Source organism: Schistocerca cancellata, chromosome 3 (genome assembly GCF_023864275.1).
Source record: "Schistocerca cancellata isolate TAMUIC-IGC-003103 chromosome 3, iqSchCanc2.1, whole genome shotgun sequence".
NCBI classification, from domain to species: domain Eukaryota; kingdom Metazoa; phylum Arthropoda; class Insecta; order Orthoptera; family Acrididae; genus Schistocerca; species Schistocerca cancellata.
The window spans coordinates 240,987,693-241,009,715 of NC_064628.1; the positions used below are offsets into that span (position 1 = coordinate 240,987,693).

The window sequence follows — 22,023 nt, forward strand, 5'->3', positions numbered from 1 at the left end:
ACTTCAGATGCCACTTAATAATGAATTGTTGTAAATTATGTGTATGATCCATTTAATTTTTTAAAATTGATTTAACATACTTTAACTCTTCTTTAGAACAAAGGGCTGAGTATTATACTGATTTGTACAGTGACGAAATGTCTGTGATAGTGTTCTGTCCCTGCTTCTCTCTCGCTTGCCCACACATTTCAGTAAACAGACATCAGCACATCACATGTCAACTGCAATGAATTGTGCAAGGAGTAGCATAATGTAACCTTCTTACCTATAACACTGTCAGCGACTGTTTGCGAGCCTTTCATTCAGCAAATGTTTGAATCACAGCATAAAAGTCTGACTGCCTTGCCCAATTATATCCAGTTGCCAAGGTCCCCAAATCTGTGAGATGTTGTTGATGCTTAGTTGTTTGGGTGCAATTTTTAACACAAGCTAGAGAACTGAATGACTTTGCTGCTACAGTTACATTCTCTGGAAGAGTGTTAAAGAATGTACATAGCTACATATACATTTGGAAATGAAATTGAAATTTTAAGCTCTTGTATCTTATTCAAAAGGTCTAATGGTATTCTAAGTTTGTAGTAGTGCCATGTAGCAGCCATGTTAGAATCCCAATCATGCTGTCTGTAATGCATTCTGATTTTAACCTTACAATATGCCAGTACTCCAGGGCAGCTGAGATTTCAGGCATCACCAACAGTTTTCACCTCCACCTCCCTCACCTCTGGGATCTAGATGTAGCAGACAGACAAGAAAGTGGGTTAATATTGTAAGACATTTCTGAGCTGTGTTTAAAATTTAAGGTATCTGGCTCATACAGAAGCTAGTGTAAAATAAATTTCAAAATTTGTACCCAAGAGACACACAAGTAGACAAGAAAATTATGTAATCAAAATAGATAGTTACAGGATCAAGCTCTCCATTATGTGCAGACTTGAAATAGCCGGTTTCAGTAATGATGTTGAGGAGCAGTACCTGAACTGTTCTTGCTTTGTAAGGTTTGAGTTAGAGTTTGTGTGCAGCTCTCTGAACATATGCTACCACTACATCTGTCTGAAGTGTTAATTGGTACAACAGTTTTCTCAGACTTCTTTCCAAGGCTGTACCTAACTTGTCCAGTTCATTCTTGGCTTAAACTGGTACCCCACATACTACTGTGTCTGAACAACAAACTAGAGCAGCCTGTGATGATTGGAGCCTAGGTGCAGTATTTTCTTTCTAATTTTATCACTGGCACCAAAATTAAAATGCAGTGAAACCCCTATTTTATGTTTTCATGTGGTCCAGACTTAAAAAATGCAATACTGAGGAAAATGCAGAATACGAGTAACAACACCTGTAATTGGCATATATGATTAAAAATCGCAATTTTCCTCAATACTTTGCATAAAATCTGTCTAAGTGAAGGAAATTAAATGTATGACACAATGTTTATACAGTAATTTGTGGTAATGAATTTCATCAGTTATTAAAAAATCACGGATGTATAATAGCTAGTAAAAACTCATTAAAAAATTGAAATTGGTATCTGCGTACAAGGTAATCGAGCTATTTTTCTGACATGCTATGACCACAAATTATACATTCAAAACATATGATTTTGAGAGATCATACTTTGTGGTCACCTGGAAAAAAGCAGAAATTGATGAACATGTTGAATTAAACAAAAAACATCACAGCAGTGAAATGGTTAAACCATAAGCATGAATGCGAACATCTGCTTAATGACAAACTTTGTCACCATTGCTGTTTTTGTTTACTGCTTTTCCCACAAGCTGTATTTCATATGCTCATCATCGTTAAAGCATTATTTTAGGCGGGATGAGAGAAACAGACACATGAAAAAGTGAGTTTACTTTCTCAGTTAACATTAAAAGCGTATTAGAAGTCAGTTCAGTGAATTTCTGTACACGTGTGAAATGTAAATTTGAAAGAAACCTCAGGTGCTACAGTTTCGCTTCATTCCCTGTATCACCGCTGCTAATCTTTACGATCTACTGCGTGTGGTGTGTGTGTGACACAAAGTATATATGTGAATAGTGCTGTAGTTGCTGCAATTTTATTGTATCAGATTTGAACATGAAAGTCTTTAAAATGTGCTATCACAAAACCCTTGTTCTCTTTCCATGTGATATCTCTGATCATAGCACATCATCTGCATGAAAAGTATTTTGTCAGCAGTTCAGTAAATGCTTTCAGCTGTATCTGTATGCCTGTCGTTGAAGGGCACTCCCCCTATCCACACACCCAGTAGGCGACCTCATTTTATGTGTGTTGGTGTGGTGTGGTGGCAGTTTTGGCTACTGGGTGACTTAACAAGTTGCTAGCCAATAAGGTTTCACTAGCCGGCAATGGGTGATGTTTCCTCGATTATGACCAAGCATATTCTTCAAGACTCAGGGTTTGAATTTAAAACGTTGATGATTGATATTGTTGCTGAATACAATAAATTCAAAATACACGTGAAAAGATGAGACTGAGTTACAAGTAGCACAAGAGAAGGTGGTGGCTGGGCCCCTTCGTCACGTATTGGCTCGGTCCAGAATGCGTCGCGTCAACTATTTTGTTTTTCCATTGCCGCTGCAACACAGCAGTAGTTGTATCATAAATGTGCGATGGAGCTGAATGTTGCAAGTTGTGTTGGCACACCGAACATGGATTACATCAGCATTTCCTCTCTCACGTCTCCTCTCTCCACAACAGCCTTACTAGGAAGAAATGTAAAATTTCACATGGGCAACGAATTTATGGTGTAGAATCATAAAAATGTAAAATCGGAGAACATAAAATCAAAGTTCCACTGTATCTATGATCGGTAACCTGACTGCATTCCTTTCATCCATGCCTTCATTGTTCAGTTTATAAGAAATATAATTTTATGCCTGTATGCCTCCTAGCTTTCATATTTGAACTTCAAGTTTCTGTATGGAATACACATTGTACTAAGCAGCCTGGAGAAGAACCAAAAGTGTATAATAAATATAATGTTATTTAGGGGTTGGGGTGGTAGTAATATAGAGATGAAAGCAGTAGCACGAGTTAGGAAGAATTATCCAATACTGTTCTTGAATGACTTGATGCTTATTCTACTAAACTGCTCATCTTGCGATAAATTTTTTCCATACCCTCTCTTCCTTGTCTATACCTTCTAATAGTTACTCATTTTGTTATGTTACCTGTCAATTTATTTATTAACATTTTTCTGCAGCAGCGCTTTCATTGTTCTATTGTATTCGCTTATATTCTTACAGCCAACATATCACCTCCACACAGTGCTATGTCTACAGGTATATTTCCAGTAACTTTTTCAACTATTGTATCTCAGTCTTTCATTATTGCAGAGCTCTTTTGCTGAAGAACCTTTTCTTTATCTGCTACACTTCTTTCAGCTGTTTTGTGTAATCTTGCTGCTTACTTCTTTATCTAAACCAATTTTTGTGTTGAGTTAGTAATTATTCTCCTTTCTACTACTCTTTGTACATGTTGATTGAGATGTACTTATCCATAACCAATGTTTTTTGTGAACTAGGCTGTTCATTCTATTCAGCAGTTCTTCAAAGTGTTGCGTATTTTTGACCAGAATGGAAGTCATGTGTACACGATAGAATTAGAATTAGTTCCTCCCGTAGTTCAATTCCTCCTCTTGAGGCTTTCTCTCTCTTGCTTCACAACTTCTTCAGTGTACAAGTATTATGTTACTTTCTATGTGGCTAATATGTGGTTCAAACATTTCAATGAAATCCCCTTTATGCAGCTTTTGTGTGTACTGTGTCTGATGTGGAAGTGTGTGTCAAGAGTGACTGTGATGACTACATAGAAAGAAACGGGGTGCCAACAATAGCCTATTCCATCTGCATTAGCACCACCGGAGATTTGAAATTTAATGTCCCCATCTGACTGATGGATTGTCATAAACTGTGTTACATGCTGTCATTCCATGAAATACTTTGGAGAGGTTTCAAGTTTAACATAGGACTTGGGGTCAGTGCCTGATCAGTAACTTCATGTCACATCCATCTTCCCCCTTCTGGCCAGACACTGATGCTGAAACCTTCTTCCACCTCTAGTAATTGAATCAGTCATCCCCAAATGACATTGCATAAGTGTGCATTGATGATCTCTCTGACAAATGAAACAGTAATGGCTGAAAGATGCAACCTAACCTTAAACTTCTGTGTACTTCCTCTGTGGTTTTTGCAGATAGTATAGTTTAGTCTCTTCCCTCTACTACATCATCATTCTTCTTAGATTTCTGAACATGTTTTATCACTTGAGTGTCACAGGCTTTCAGAGTGGTATAATTTTGCTTGTAGTATAAATGACATATCTTAACGATTTATTTGGAAGAAAGTCACATGAATTATTTTGCAGTTGATTGAGGCTATCTGTATATCTTTTCTTGTGCTTTAGATTTATGTTACTGTAGTACTAAACTCATTAATTCTTAGGTACCATTATGCTTTTGATGAAACTTTCATAAATATTTCCGTTGCAATGATGGTTATTTGTGTTTGCAGTTTTATGGACCAAGAATAGGTGCGTTAGTAACAAAAGACAAGAAGTCACTACAACCATTACTTTATGGTGGTGGACAAGAAGAAGGCATTAGACCAGGCACTGAAAATGTTGCAATGGCAGTAGGTTTAGGAGAAGCTGCAAGACTTGCACACAAATTACTTCCAGAACTGACTTCCAAAATGCAACAAGTCAGAGACCATCTTGAGCAGAGGTTAGAGGTAAATTGTTTCACATTTGAGGTTATGGGGAAACTGTTTCACAGTCATCACCTGACACTAGTAAATGTATTTGTGACATTAATATCAGAAACACTGTAGTTATTATCCAATAGTAGATACTACATTTAAGAGTACCAGACGTATTTGCAGTCTAAAATTATACTTCCACAAAAGTGTATGAATCTGTAATTTTCAGGAAGCATTTGGAAACATGGTTGAATTTAATTGTCGACCTAAAGACACATCCTTAAGACTTCCGAATACAAGTAGTGTCTCTGTATGTCGACAAGGGATTACGGGCCCCGCTATACTGGCAGAGTGCCCTCGACTGCGAGCCAGCACTGGCTCTGCCTGCCATGCTCTTGGGCAGTTGTCAGGTATGTAGCAGAAGAAATTGCTTTAACAAGTTTCAGCTGAAATAAGCATGGAAAGTTAGTCATAAGTTGATGCTTGTGGAACTAAAGGCTACGTCATTCTTCAAGAGAGGATACAGTTATAGGAATATTACCTGGATTACAGTAGTACACAGTCAGATATATACCAACAGTGAAGGTCTAATAGAAGACAAAAATATGCAAATCTGAGTAGTTAACTGCCAAAAAAATACTTTCAGAAGTCTAGATGATGGTAATGATAATGAGGTACAGCAGGGGAAAAAAGATGGCAAAAATTGTTATGGAACAGCAACCTAGGAATATCTGTGATGCCTCAGGATGTGCCCTATTAATGAATTCTTTCTTTTAGTAGGGCTAGGCATTAAACATTCCTTTTAACTCCAATTCAGTTTAGTACCTCTTCATTAGTTACCTGATCCACATTTACTACTTTTAGTGTATTATCTCCTAACCTGATCCTATCAGAATTTTATTTTCTCATAACATACATACATACATACATACATACATACCATTGATTTATTGTACAGGAGACTCTTCAAGCTTATAACTACACTCCTGGAAATTGAAATAAGAACACCGTGAATTCATTGTCCCAGGAAGGGGAAACTTTATTGACACATTCCTGGGGTCAGATACATCACATGATCACACTGACAGAACCACAGGCACATAGACACAGGCAACAGAGCATGCACAATGTCGGCACTAGTACAGTGTATATCCACCTTTCGCAGCAATGCAGGCTGCTATTCTCCCATGGAGACGATCGTAGAGATGCTGGATGTAGTCCTGTGGAACGGCTTGCCATGCCATTTCCACCTGGCGCCTCAGTTGGACCAGCGTTCGTGCTGGACGTGCAGACCGCGTGAGACGACGCTTCATCCAGTCCCAAACATGCCCAATGGGGGACAGATCCGGAGATCTTGCTGGCCAGGGTAGTTGACTTACACCTTCTAGAGAACGTTGGGTGGCACGGGATACATGCGGACGTGCATTGTCCTGTTGGAACAGCAAGTTCCCTTGCCGGTCTAGGAATGGTAGAACGATGGGTTCGATGACGGTTTGGATGTACCGTGCACTATTCAGTGTCCCCTCGACGATCACCAGTGGTGTACGGCCAGTGTAGGAGATCGCTCCCCACACCATGATGCCGGGTGTTGGCCCTGTGTGCCTCGGTCGTATGCAGTCCTGATTGTGGCACTCACCTGCACGGCGCCAAACACGCATACGACCATCATTGGCACCAAGGCAGAAGTGACTCTCATCGCTGAAGACGACACGTCTCCATTCGTCCCTCCATTCACGCCTGTCGCGACACCACTGGAGGCGGGCTGCACGATGTTGGGGCGTGAGCGGAAGACGGCCTAACAGTGTGCGGGACCATAGCCCAGCTTCATGGAGACGGTTGCGAATGGTCCTCGCCGATACCCCAGGAGCAACAGTGTCCCTAATTTGCTGGGAAGTGGCGGTGCAGTCCCCTACGGCACTGCGTAGGATCCTACGGTCTTGGTGTGCATCCGTGCGTCGCTGCGGTCCAGTCCCAGGTCGACGGGCACGTGCACCTTCCGCCGACCACTGGCGACAACATCGATGTACTGTGGAGACCTCACGCCCCACGTGTTGAGCAATTCGGCGGTACGTCCACCCGGCCTCCCGCATGCCCACTATACGCCCTCGCTCAAAGTCCATCAACCACACATATGGTTCACGTCCACGCTGTCGCGGCATGCTACCAGTGTTAAAGACTGCGATGGAGCTCCGTATTCCACGGCAAACTGGCTGACACTGACGGCGGCGGTGCACAAATGCTGCGCAGCTAGCGCCATTCGACGGCCAACACCGCAGTTCCTGGTGTGTCCGCTGTGCCGTGCGTGTGATCATTGCTTGTACAGCCCTCTCGCAGTGTCCGGAGCAAGTATGGTGGGTCTGACACACCAGTGTCAATGTGTACTTTTTCCCATTTCCAGGAGTGTATAACAGGTTGTACATAGACTACAACATTTATTAGAACTATAAAATACCTGAATATATATCCTATTAATTTTTATTGTGCTGAAATGGTCAGATCATCACCACTTACTGTGTATTTTCGTCCCCATATATTGTGGGGTCTGTGCGAAAAGATTGAGTTTTTGTAGGAAGCATGAAACTTCCTTTGTTTGTAGTTTGATATCCAAGCTCTAATAAGTTATTTGGAGGATACAATTTTGGATTATTATTTCTGAAAAGAATTATTTCATATAAATACAATGAGGGAACACTTACTGTGTTTAGGTCTCTTAAAAGTGGCCAATAAGATTCTTTTGGCTTTGCACTACACATGTTCCTTGTAATTTTTTCATAAAATTAATATTTTTGTCAAATTGTTTGCATTTCCCCAACAGACAATACCTTATCTTACTTTTGCCTCAAGGTAGCTATGGTACACTACCCACTACCTTTTTCGTTTCTATGGCAGTGACATTGGCAAAGATTGACATAGCAAATGACAGGCTGTTCAGTCTATTTTTTAAATAGTCTATATGAGACAACCATGCTATATTTCTGTCCTACTGCATTCCTAAGAATGTAACACATTCTGCTTCGTTTAGTTCCAGACTTCCATGCACACCATGAATATCATTTATTTTTGACATTTTTTCTTAAACTGCATAAGCTGTGTGTTTGAAATATTTAGTTTTAGGCCATTTAGATGGAACCAAATATCAAGATTTTCTAGAGTTTTTTGACATTTTCTGGAATTTCTTCTGCATTTTTATTTTATATCAGTACTGATGTGTCATCAGAGAATAAAACTGAATGATGATTTACATTTGTGGGTAAGTCATTTATGTAAAAAAGAAAAAGGGTTGGGCCGAGAATTGTGGAACCCCTGTGAGATAATTCTCCATTTCAAAGAGTATTTTCCTTTGTCTGATGTTATGACTACCCTTTGCTATCTCTTTGTCAAACATGATGTACACAACTGTAAGGCACTGCCTGTGATTCTGTATTTTTGCATTTTATATGATAATAGTGAGTGGTTCCTACAGTCAAACACTTTGCATAAGTCACAGAAGATCCCTGCAGCTTTTTGTGATGTATCTAATGTGGAACTAACTTTATTTATGAATGCATTAGTTGCATAAATTGTACTTCTGCCTTTATGGAAGCCAACTTTATTTTTTGAGATTATATTAAATTTGCGACAAAAATTTTGAATCTAGATTGCAGTGATCATTTCAACTATTTTTGAAAACACAGGAAGAAGGAAAATTTGACAGTAATTTCTCATATCTTCTTTAGAGCCTAATCTAAATAATGGTTTCACTTCTGCATATTTTAGAGCGTCTGGAAAGTAGCTTTCTTATTTCAGACAGTGGGTGTGCTATTACGTTTGAAGCTGCTTTGATGATTTTGGTAGGTATTTGATCCCATCCCACAGAATTTGTATTTCTTAGTTTTAAAGTAGTTTTTTCTACATCTTTTACTGTTATTTTGTCAAATTTAATTAGATTCTGATTCTTACTCTGCCTTGACCCAAATAAATGTACATTATCTTGATAGGAGTCTACATCTACATCGACGTCAGATTTTTTTACCGGTAAAAAAAAAATCGTTAAAATTTTCTGGTATTTGAGCAGGATTTAAAATTATTTTGTCATGTGTATTTATTTTAGACTTTTCCTAGTGGTTAGGATTGATTCCAAGTTCAGATTTGTCAACAGTCCATACTGCCTTGGATTTATTTCTGTGCTTGATGATAAAATTAGTATTTTCCATTTTCTTTGTTGCTTTTACAACCTTCCTAAATATACTTTTTATATGATTTAACATAGTTAATGAAATCAGGACTGTTACCGGATTTCAGCTCAGTATGTAGCTGTCTCTTTCTATTACTAGACAGTATTGTGCAAGTTGTAGTCCACTTTAGTTTATTACCGTAGACTACAGGTAGATAAATTTCATTGAAAACATGTAAAAAGCTGTTCAAAAAACTTATCAGAATTTTTTGAAAATGCGCTGTCATGTTGTAATGACCAATTTATCTTGCTCAGTCAACAACAGAACAAGTATATGGTTTCTCCACTGAACTATCTTTCCCTGACATCTCCTTTCATTTGCTTTATTTACTTTTAGAAATTCAGTAAGAAAAGCAGAGTGATCTGAGACATGTAGGTCTAAAGAGAATTTGACAGTGTCCTTAAATGTATAATTTGTTAAAATATTGTCCATTACTCTTGTGAAATCAGTGAAATGTATTCTAACGCCTTATTCTTCAATAAAGTCAACAAACCTCATTGACAAGCTGGCAATTAATATTTTTTTCCTCTTTTCTTTTGTGGGTTTATGTAGGAGATACTGGAATGTCTCTAAAAATAATTTAGTCTCATTATTACCTGGAATCCTGTATACTGAGGTAATAATAATATTATGTTGTTCCAGCTCTACACAGCAACTTTCAAATATAAGTTCTTTGTTCAGAAAATTAAGATCGTCTCTTTCTTCATATTCTAAAGAATTGTTAACCAACATACAGGAGCCACAATGGGCTCCGTTTCTCATACAAAAACTGGTAGCTTCTGTACAGTTTACTAATTTGTTTAAAACGGTGACTGAATCTTTCTTAAGTCAGTGTTCATTTAGGCAATTGACTTTGATATTTCTTCCTTCTGAAAGAATAATTTGAAGCTCATCAATTTTGGGTGATCTTCTCTTGTGGATGCATTGCAATGAGGCCGTTTATGTTCCTGTACATTAAGAATGAAGACTTACATTTACTTATAGTTTTAAACACATCTTTCCTTGAACGTCATTCTTCTTTTTTTACTGTGGTTTCTTTTTCCCCAGGCCTGTCACTGGCTGTTAGTTTCCCTTGCTTAGTATACTTTTGCACAAGTCAATAAACATTTTGCCAAAAGTTATAGAACCTAACTTATTTAGATGCAAACCATCCTGTGCTATAAAATTGTTGCTGATAAACTTGTTTGAGTCTACAAATATTGCTCCTACTCTATTACACTGATCACGGATGCTGCAGTTTATTCTATGTATTTATCACTCACCGGTCTTCTGTGTAGTATGCTGCTCATTATAATTTTCGAATGTGGATAAATGCTTTTTGCCGATTGAATCACATGCTGTGTCTTGTTAATGAGGTCCTCTTCACTGCAACTTCAAAGTGAATTGGTTACAACAGGATTACAACATTCATGAATGTATGACAGAGCGCACATTTAAGTGCAGGTGAACACTACTTTCTCCTGTACTTTCTCCTAAGAAAATGGGGTGCCCCAGAGCTCTCTGCTAAGTGTTGTACCGTTTGTTGTCACCATAAATCCAATTATGGATTGTCTTCTTCCCAATCTCTAGGGCTCCCTCTTTGTCGACTATTTTGTAATCTTCTACAGCTCTAAACAGACCAGTCTTCTTGAACAACGTCTTCAAGGATGTCTCAACCATCTCCACTCGTGGAGCACTGAAACCGGCTTCAGCTTTTCTCCCAATAAGACTATCTGTGTAAATTTTTGTCGTCGTACGGAGTTTCCTCTGCCTTCACTACATCTAGGCCCTGTCGACCTTCCGTTTGCCACCTTGGCTTCACCTCCAGTCCTGCCTGCTCTGTGACCTTTGTCAGCTTCCCAAGGATAGTATCCCCACCTCCCACCCTCTAGTTTATCATCGGGCATTTGCTGCTCTATGCGCACAAATGGAGCATGCCAGATTATTTACACTGACGGCTCAAAAACAACATTTGGTGTTGGGAGTGCCTAAATTCTTGGCGACACCCCTATTAGATTTCAGATTCCCAACCAGTGTTTGGTTTTTACTGTGAAGCTTTACACTGTTCTCCAGGCTGCCCAATACATCCATCGCCATAATTAGCAACAGTATATTATATGCTTGGATTCACTCAGCTCTCTCCTCAGCCTCCAAGCTCTTTATCCTGTCCACCCTTTGGTCCACCGGATTCATGACTGCCTCCACTTCCTCCACTTGGGGGCCATATCTGTGGCATTCCTCTGGATCCCAGGGCACGTTGGTATCCACGGAATCGAGGCAGCTGATATAGCGGCCAAGCTGCAGTCTCTCTTCCTCAGCCCGCTGTTTGCATGGTTCCCTTAGCCGATCTACAGAGTGTTTTATGTTGTCATGTTGCTCTTTTATGGCATGCACATTGGTCTACACTTCCCGATAATAAATTACGGGACGTGAAACCCCTTCCCTGTGCTTGGACCTCTTCCTCCCGACCTTGTCGTCGGGAGGAGGTAATTTTAGCTGGACTGTGGATAGGGCACTGTCTTTTTAGCCACCAACATCTTTTAAGTGGCGATCCCCCACCCCTTTGTCCCCACTGCTCTCAACTGTGGATGGTGAGACACCTTTTACTTCAGCGCCCTTATTTTAATCTGCTACGCGCCCGTTTACAGCTGTCACCTGATATAGCTTCCCTTTTAGCAGATGACATGTGGCTCAGCCGATTGCGTCCTCGACTTTATCAGTGTAAGTGAGATGACACTGGTCATTTGAAGCTCTTTTTTGGGGAAAACAAGCCCCCCTTCATTGGTAATTTTTTAAGGTTTACTTCCATCTTTAGTTTTGCTCCCATTGCTGCTGATTTCCCATTCAGTTTTTTTTACCCTTCTTGAAGCCACAGAACGGGTACTTATGACCGTAGCACCCCAGAACCATAAAAAAAAATCCTTTATACTAAGTCTTAGCTAATAACCAGAAAGAACGAATGAATTGATCCACCAATCAATCAATCACACAAACAAATTGTGTAACAAAATGTGGTAAAATCTGGATCTTAAATTATTGCATAGACAATTGACTCAAATGGAAAGTACACAAGTTAAGTGAAAATATACGCTTGTGAATGAGGCTCTTATTCATTGCTGCAGATGTTTTGAGTAATGTTATGCTGTTGGGTGGGAAAGGTCACAGTGAAGCCATAACCTTAGGATAATCTGCCCAGATTTATCGTACAAAGAGCATTCAAAAAAGTTTTGCACAGTCGTCTCAAATTTTATTTATTTTTTGCAGGAGGAGAATGAAATTTTTTGTGAACATACTTGGAATGTTTAGCTATACATTGAGTCTATTCAATATAGCCTCCATCAGCTGTGACACATCTGGCCCAACGTTCTTTCCATGATGTAAATGCGCTTTGGTAAAATTCTGGGGATTGACTTGTACACTATCGCTTGACACAGGAAATAAAGTCTTTCTCACTATCAAATGTTTTACCATGCAGATGGACCTTCAGATGCCCAAAAAGGTGAAAATCAGATGGAGCCAAGTGCAGACTGTAGGGAAGATGAGGAACAATTTTCCAACCCATTTTCCTGATTTTTCTCCTGCGTCATAAGGGCTGTATGGGGGTTGGCATTGTCATGGTGTAATCTGATGAGCTGACTGTACAAGTAATACCACAGTACCCAATGACAAAACGAGCCATTTCAGCAAGCTGTCATGTCGTCACACTTCTGTCATTTTGGATGATTTGATCAATGCTGTGGGGTGAATTGATGTGGCAGAGTCATCACCAGTCTTGAAGAGGAATTCCATCACAGACCGTTGACACAACCTGACATCTCCTTCATGGTCCATTATGGCTCACCAGTAAATAAAAGAAAATACTTTTATACACCAACTTATAGCTAAATGTTCGAAGTATGTTCACAAAAAAATTCATTCTCCTCCTGCAAAAAATAAAACAATTAGAGATGACTGTGCAAAACTTTTTGAACACCCTTTGTACCTCTAAAAATAACCCCTAAAGGGAGAAGAAAATGTACAGCTTTCCTCAACATGTCATTTCCTCTGGTCCAACTGAACCTATTATTCACTGTAAATGGTTATGTTTGGGTACTTGAAGACCATTTGCAGCCGTTCGTGGACTTCATGTTCCCAAACAATGATGTGCCATGTCACCATGCCACAGTTATTCACAATAGGTTTGAAGAAATTCTGGACCATTCAGGAAACTGATTTTCCAACCCAGATGACCTGATGTGAGTCCCATCAAACATTTATGGGGTGTAATTGAGAGATCAGTTCATGCACAAAATCCTTCACTGGCAACACTTTCACAATTATGGATAGATAGAGAGGCACCATGGCTCAGTTTTGCAGCAGAGGACTTCTAACAACTTGCTGAGTCCATTCCACATTGAGTTGCTGCTACACTATGCTGGGCGAAAGGAGGTCTAACATGATATTAGGAGGTATCCCAAGACTTTTGTCACCTTAGTGCGTTTATGGATGTAGCTGTTACTTTCAAACAATGTCTGATTTTCTTCAACAAATTTTGTAAGAGAGTTAACACTTTCAACACTGCCCTCTTTACACCCGGCACTTGGCTGTGAACTGGCATATTTAATGGATGTTTGAAATTAGATTGCAAAGAACAGAAAAATGATAGGAATATGGTTCTTGCACCATTTAAAAGGAAAATCTAAGAGCCTTACATGAATGTGAGTTTATTTTACAATATAAAATACAAATGGGTGTTATAATTAAAAAAAGAAAACACAAAAATATTGTGGATAAAAAAGTTTTACATGATCTCTCTCTTGAGTAATGCCATTATTACTGTATCTAAGTTTAAAACAAACTATCACTGGACTGTAACTGCAGGTACCTGCAAACTAGAGTATTTTAATAGTTCGGATGTAGTTAGCCTTTGTGTGGAAATCCTGGAAACACTGTGGGACGCAAAGGCCAACATCACAGTCCTTGCACCACCATCTAATTTCCTTCCTGATGCGCTTACCCGTCTCCTTCTTCCCTCTGTCTGAACATACTTTGCAGTACCTAGTAGTGTTCACCTTGTTTGCAGTGGGCGGGACCTTATCTGGAAAGTGCCTTGCAAATGTCCTCTCAATTTGTGAGGATGAAGCGGCTTTTCGCTGAAAAATATTTCCGCCCTTCTCAGCCAATTTCTTCCCCACTCTGTGAATAAAGTCTACTAGGGATACATTCTTCCTAGTGTTCTCTTTATATAAAATAAAACTGTTGACAGTTGACACAATGAACAAGTGGAAAAACAGCTTTTACCACCAATTCAAAGTTTTTTGGGCATACGGATAATAGCTGGAGAACTGATGTGCTCTGTCAACCCCAGCTTTATTCTTATTGTGATTAATAATAACATCTGGCTTTACAATTTCTGCTATTCCACCTTTGGCCCTCACTTGAATACTAGTGCTGGTAGACTTATGCTTTGTGAAAAGGCAAAAAACATCTCGTTTTGACTTCCACTTCACTGCCAAGAGATGGTGTTTCCTTTGAAAAACTATCTTTTTTTTTAGTTTTAGTGTTCTGAATATTCATAGCAAACCTTTCCTGTTTTTCATTACAGTTCCCACTCCAAGAGCTCTATTTTCCCACAACATGTCCAAAAGAGATGGACTGGTGTAGTACCTATCCATATAAATGCAATGTCCTTTGCCAAAGTACTGTGAACACATTCTTTTTACAAGGCCCTGGATACTATTGTCAACACTGCCTACAGAACCTGTATATACACCACAGTTTAGCATGTAACCAGTTAATGCATCACAGAGAGCATACAGTTTTATTCCATATTTATTGGGTTTGTTTTTCATGTATACTCTGAAGCTTGTTCTACCATGAAAGGGACACATTGACTCATCTATTGTCAGATTCATGCCTGGATGAAAACTAATTTTGCTTTTATTTACAAAGAAATCAAACAAAGGCATCACTTTGTAAAGTGGGTCGTGCTTTTCTTCACCTCTGCTAACGAATGTAGCATTGTCATTGAAGTGTAACATTGACAATGTAGCGCAAAATCAATCGCGACTCAATGATTTACTCGCAAATACTGTCTGCGGAAACGGGTCTGTTGACCAATAATCATTGATTTTCGGCAATTTGACGACGCACATATGCAAAATAACACTGAGAGACCAGTAGATCTCTTGCAATTTTACTGCAGACCACATGCCAAACAGAGTTTATTTTCAGGCTACCTTTGCGTTTCATTGTCGTAATAACGTTACAAGCGTACAGATTCGTTTCACTTTTGACGAGCCGAATAAGGCCGTCGTCAAAGAAATAACTAAAATATCAAAGCTCCTCAGTGGCATCTGAAAAATGCGATGCTACGCCGACTACTTCGTGGAAATCCGGCAGTGCTGGCTGATCGTCTAGTTCCGACCAATCTTGCTCTTTGTGCTCTGTGAGCCAGACACGACCAGGTATCACAGATGGTGTCTGATGGTCTGTACCATTGTCTGCATAGAAAAAACAAATAATGCTAAGATTGTTACTAAGAGATACTAAATGGAAGTGAAGTAGTGAACATTACTCACAATACAAAATGCGGCAATGACCTCTTCACTTTATGAACAATTGAGACATATACATTCCTGAATCATCACTTGTACTTTCGTCTGGAGAGTACGAATCCTCTTTGTCAGATTCGTCAATTTCAGATCCTGCATCTCCATAAAGAATATCTAAGATCTCTGCCTCTGTCAACTCGCTGCACGATATTTTCGCAATCGTAAACACCTGTGAATGAACTGCAGGTAACTTCGTCTTTGCAGTGCTCACAGCCGCTCCCAGGATGAGATAGCCGATAAGTGCTTGCCTCTTGCGAAAGAAGAATGAAATACCTCCACATTAGTTGACGAAACTGCTTCGGAGACGTGCTAAACGCGCTTACGGAGCCAAATAAAGGCCCACCCGTACGGTATACGGGCGCCGTCGCCAACGTCAGTGCGGCCACGCCCGTATGGCATACGGGCACCGTGCTGTAAGTGTTAAAATATGTGGGGCTGTTGTTAGTACACCAAACCTTTTAAATATTTGCCTATATTAAGGTAGAGAATGGACACCATCTTCTAATCTGCTCGAAATACTGGAATAAAAGTGTTGTGTTGAAAGGTGTACCAAAAAAGGCATTAAACTTGAATTACAACACTAAGTATACATCCTGCGGAACCACCAAGTATGTGCAAAGATGTTGTGAGGGAATTTGATGTCATTGGCACACTTCTTCTCTAGTAGATTAATGTGGATACTTGTAACATGACTGTGCCAACCTCACAGTGTGTATTAAGAGAAAGTGTTAAAGAAAAAAGAAACATCCAGAAATAGATAAACCATACTATAATGCAACCAATTTATATCTTATTGTTGCCAAATGTTCCACATGCATACTTTCCTGTACTTACAGTTTGCGGAGTTTTTAATTCACTTGCAACTACACTGACTTCCATTCACTACCATCTTACAGGGAACCGGCCACAGGCAACAGAAATTTTCGCCACTCAAGAAAGAGTAATCACTCATGCACGGTTTGTCCTAGAGATTCATATAGAAAAATATTTAAAAAATTAGGAATTCTAACATGATCATTCCAGACACACTGATGTGTTTTATTTGCAAGAATCAATCTCTGTACAAATATAACACCTGGCATCACATCACAATACAAGGAGAAAGATTGACCTACATTGTGAACTAAAAATGTTAGCATGATGCAGAAAAAAGTGCATTTCACCAACTCGAGTATTAAATACTCCCCTACTCAACTTCAATCTGCTACTAATGAACTGCCAAAAATTAAACTATTTCTGAAGCAGTTTATATAGAAAAATCCATTAATACTTTAGATGAATATCTAAATGATGAAGGATTGATATCTATCAGCTTTTGTTAAATTTGCAGGCCTGCTGTAATTCAAACTAATGTATTTCAATTCATGATTTGGGAAAGTTAAGTGGGAACAACCTTGTGCATACACCAGATCTGTTGCAAAAATTGCAGAGCTATTTATATTGGCATGAGTACCAACCAGCTGGCGTGAGTACCAACGGTTGCTTTCACAGGTAGCTGGGCCTCTGATGGATTAGGATAAGCTTGTAACATCACTGCAGTAGGTGGTGCTCGGTGGATGGATTGGGCAGGTCTTGCACCTTGGTCTGCCGCCAGGATATAACCCCTGTGGTAAGGGATTGAGTGGGTTTCATAGGAATGAACTAGGATTTTGTGGAGCATGGATGTGTGACAGAACACCACTTTAGGGGGTGGGAAGGACCTTGGAAAGGTTGTCCAAAATTTCAGGGCAGGATGGGGAGGTTATCAAAACCCTGGTAAATGATATGGTTCAGTTTTTCCAGTTCAGGTTGATATTGGGTGACAGTGGGGGCTCTGTAGCTGGTTCTTGGGAGTGGCAGAATTGGGGCTGTGTTGAGGATATGATGTGAGAAAAGTTTTTGTGGACTATGTTTGGGGGTTATTCACTGTCTGTGAAGACCTTTACGAGGCCTTCAACATACTCGGAAAGGGAGTTCTTGTCACTGCAGATATGTCATCCACAGGTCACCTTGGCTGTAAGTTGGTGTGGAAGGGATGGCAGCTATGAGAATGCAGGTACTGTTAGTGGGCAGTGGGTTTAATTTGGACCAAGTTGTGGGTGGAGCCACCAGTGTGGTGGCTGCCAATGTCAAGGAAGGTGGAGCACTGGGTAGAGGAGGACCAACTGAAGCAGATGGGAGGAAGGATGTTGAGGTTTTGAAGCAATGTGGATAGGGTGTCTTGGCCTTGAGTCCAAACCACGAAGATATCACAGCCAAACTGTTGTCAAGATCAAAAGATCATATGGCAGAGATTGCCACTTGGGGAAGTTCAGCCACTGAGTTGCAAGTCTTTCCAGATGACGCCACATTGGGTGACATGCATGTCACTGATGAGGAGGACAATACAACACCCAGTCCCCAAACAGAGAAAATTTTTAACCCGGCCAGGAATGGAACCTGTGCCTGCTGTATGACAGTCAGGTGCGCTGACCATTTAGCAATGAAGGATGTCAAGAACAAAGTGTACCAACTGGTGGTACAACATACTGAATTATAATGGCTGCTTCACAACCCTGGCCATCCGGTTCCTGCTCCCCACCACCAGTTTCTCTGAACAAGGCAAATTGGAGTTTTCCTTCCAAAACATCCTCTGCTCTCGTAATCATCCTGGCCTCAATCTCAGGTAACGAACTGCCCCCTACCAACAGTTTCCCCTTCCTACGACCTGTCACCCTCTCCCAATTCACGTCCCCAAGTCTCCAGCGTGTGCTGCATCGCACCGGCTGCTACAATCATTCCAAGCCATATACCTGCCGCCCCCCCCCCCCCCCTCCCGCAGTCCTTCTCTACCCATCCCCATCTGACAGTACCCCCACCACAAACAGTCTGCCTTTTGGAAAGTAGCATTGGCACTTTTAGTACAGCTGGCAACACTACTGCCTTTCAGTGAGTGGTCTCCTTTAATTCAAAAGTATTTACAAATAACAATATTATCATTCAAGAACTGCTCCACTGAGTAATAACACTTTTGGACCAGCATGCCATAAAATTCTCTCTTCCATAAACCGCTCTTGATCTTACTTACATTTTTAGTTTTTAATTTGTTAAAAATCTTCATTCCCATTGTGCTATGGGGCACAGACAGGGAACTGTGGACAGTGGGTGGGAAACATGACTTTGTACATATGCTACGTAAAAAAAAAAAGGATTATTTTGTGAAAAAAGAATCAGTTTGTGTTTGTGGAGGAATGGAACACACAGCACAGTCAAATCATGTAATAGTAGGTAACAAGAAATTCTTGAACTTCCTCTTCTCATATTTTTTCATTGCGGATTCAGGGTGACTATGCTACTATTTTTATTGTTTGCTTGTTGCTTGTATTGATTAATTTATTTGCTAAGTGTGCAATATGTGATGAAAATGACAGGTTTTCATTCGGATGCATTCCCAAGAAAGTTCCTGATACTTCTGTGTGTGTGTGTGTGTGTGTGTGTGTGTGTGTGTGTGTGTGTGTGTGTGTGTCGGTTCTGAAAATTATTTGTTCTTGATTGATTGGTTTTAAATTCCATCACTTAGGCTTTGTAAATACATAATTTTATTCAGTACAAGTTTATATGCCAACTATCTCTACAGATGAAGAAATTGATGAAATGTATGATGAAAAAAGAAATTATTCAGGTAGTGAAGGGAGATGAAAATTTAATACTCATGGCCGACTGGAATTCGACAGTAGGAAAAGGAAGAGAAGGAAACGTAGTAGGTGAATATGGATTGGGGCTAAGAAATGAAAGAGGAAACCACCTGGTAGAATTTTGCACAGAGCATAACTTAATCATAGCTAACCCTTGGTTCAAGAATCATAAAAGGAGGTTGTATACATGGGAAGAACCCTGAAGATACTAAAAGGTTTCAGATAGATTATATTTAGGAACCAGGTTTTAAATTGTAAGACATTTCCAGGGGCAGATGTGGACTCTAACCACAATCTATTGGTTATGAACTGTAGATTAAACTGAAGAAACTGCAAAAAGGTAGGAATTTAAGGAGATGGGACCTGGATAAACTGAAAGAACCAGAGGTTGTACAGAGTTTCAGGGAGAGCATAAGGGAACAATTGACAGGAATGGGGGAAAGAAATACATTAGAAGACGAATGGGTAGCTTTGAGGAATGAAATAGTGAAGGCAGCAGAGGATCAAGTAGGTGAAAAGACAAGGGCTAGTAGAAATCCTTGGGTAACAGAAGAGATACTGAATTTAATTCATGAAAGGAGAAAATACAAAAATGCAGCAAGTGAAGCAGGCAAAAAGGAATACAAACATCTCAAAAATGAGATCGACAGGAAGTGCAAAACGGCTAAGCAGGGATGGCTAGAGGACAAATGTAAGGATGGAGAGGCTTATCTCATGAGGCGTAAGATAGATAATGCCTACAGGAAAATTAAAGAGGCCTTTGGAGAAAAGAGAACCACTTGCATGAATATCAAGAGCTGAGATGGAAACCCAGTTCTAAGAATAGAAGGGGAAGCAGAAAGGTGGAAGGAGTATGTAGAGGGTCTATACAAGGGCAATGATCTTGAGGACAATATTATGGAAATGGAAGAGGAGGTAGATGAAGATGAAACGGAAGATACGATACTGCGTGAAGAGTTTGACAGAACTGAAAGACCTAAGTTGAAACAAGGCCCCTGGAGTAGACAACATTCCATTATAACTACTGACAGCCTTGGGAAATCCAGTCCTGACAAACTCTACCATCTGGTGAGCATGATGATGTATGAGACAGGCGAAATTCCCTCAGACTTCAAGAAGAATATAATAATTCCAATACCAAAGAAAGCAGGTGTTGACAGATGTGAAAATTACTGAACTATCAGTTTAATATGTCACAGCTGCAAAATACTAACGCGAATTCCTTACAGCCGAATGGAAAAACTGGTAGAAGCCAACCTCGGGGAAGATCAGTTTGGATTCCGTAGAAATTCTGGAACACGTGAGGCAATACTGACCCTACGACTTACCTTAGAAGAAAGATTAAGGAAAGGCAAACCTACATTTCTAGCATTTGTAGACTTAGAGAAAGCTTTTGAAAATGTTGACTGGAATACTCTCTTTCAAATTCTGAAGGTGGCAGGGGTAAAATACAGGGAGCGAACGGCTATTTACAGTTTGTACAGAAACCAGATGACAGTTATATGAGTCGAGGGACATGAAAGTGAAGCAATGCTTGGGAAGGGGGTGAGACAGGGTTGTAGCCTCCCCCCAATGCTATTCAATCTGTATATTGAGCAAGCAGTAAAGGAAACAAAAGAAAAGTTTGGAGTAGGTATTAAAATCCATGGAGAATAAATCAAAACTTTGAGGTTTGCCGATGACATTGTAATTTTGTCAGAGACAGCAAAGGACTGGGAAGAGCAGTTGAATGGAATGGACAGTGTCTTGAAAGGAGGGTATAAGAAGAACATCAACAAAAGCAAAACGAGGATAATGAAATGTAGTCGACTTAAGTCGGGTGATGCTGAGGGAATTATTAGATAAGGAAATGAGACACTTTAAATAGTGAGTTTCGCTATTTAGGGAGCAAAATAACTGATGATGGTCGAAGTAGAGAGGATATAAAATGTAGACTGGCAATGGCAAGGAAATTGTTTCTGAAGAAGAGAAATTTGTTAACATCGAGTATTGATTTAAGTGTCAGGAAGTCGTTTCTGAAATTATTTGTATGGGGTGTAGCCATGTATGGAAGTGAAACATGGACGATAAATAGTTTAGACAAGAAGAGAATAGAAGCTTTCGAAATGTGATGCTACAGAAGAATGCTGAAGATTAGATGGGTAGATCACATAACTAATGAGGAGGTATTGAATAGAATTGGGGAGAAGCGGTGTTTGTGGCACAACTTGACTAGAAGAAGGGATCGATTGGTAAGACATGTTCTGAGGCATCAAGGGATCACCAATTTAGTACTGGAGGGCAGTGTGGAGGGTAAAAATCGAAGAGGGAGACCAAGACGTGAATACACTAAGCAGATTCAGAAGGATGTAGGCTGCAGTAGGCACTGGGAGATGAAGAGGCTTGCACAGGGTAGAGTAGCATGGAGAGCTGCATCAAACCAGTCTCAGGACTGAAGACCACAACAACAACACATGGAAACAAGAATGTTTTCTGGAGTGCCTATGGAATTTTTTGGAAGTTTATCTTAATTACTATTTTCAGTGAGACCTGATGTGTCATGTGCAAATATTACCGAATGGAAATCTGTGGTGGGTGATTGGTGATTTAAATTTAAAAAAAGGATTGGGTCTAATATAGACCCTTCTGAAACTTCATTTAAAATGTTTCTCCATTCTGAGTAGTATTTTCTGTTGACTCATGTAATGACAGCCTTTCTGTCTGTTGTTATATCAACAAAAATAATCAGTTTTTGAAAATGTAATGTAAATGGATAGATAAAGAATCTTCTCACAAGGTGGCAACAGGAGAACACACATATAAAAGCTATAATGTATGCATGCTTTTGGAACCAGTTGTTGCTCCTTCTGGCAGAAGGGTTGAAGGGGAAAGAAGAAGGGTGAAG

General features: G+C 39.8%; 1 protein-coding gene across 1 annotated transcript in view; it reads left to right on the forward strand.

The window, feature by feature from the left end:
• Window positions 1–22,023, forward strand: part of LOC126174873 (selenocysteine lyase-like) — a 181,726-nt gene that overhangs the window by 154,414 nt on the left and 5,289 nt on the right. The window contains exons 6-7 of the mRNA XM_049921285.1: window positions 4,515–4,733; window positions 4,930–5,110. Coding sequence (XP_049777242.1) covers window positions 4,515–4,733; window positions 4,930–5,110 — 400 coding nt within the window. The remainder of the gene's footprint in view (window positions 1–4,514; window positions 4,734–4,929; window positions 5,111–22,023) is intronic.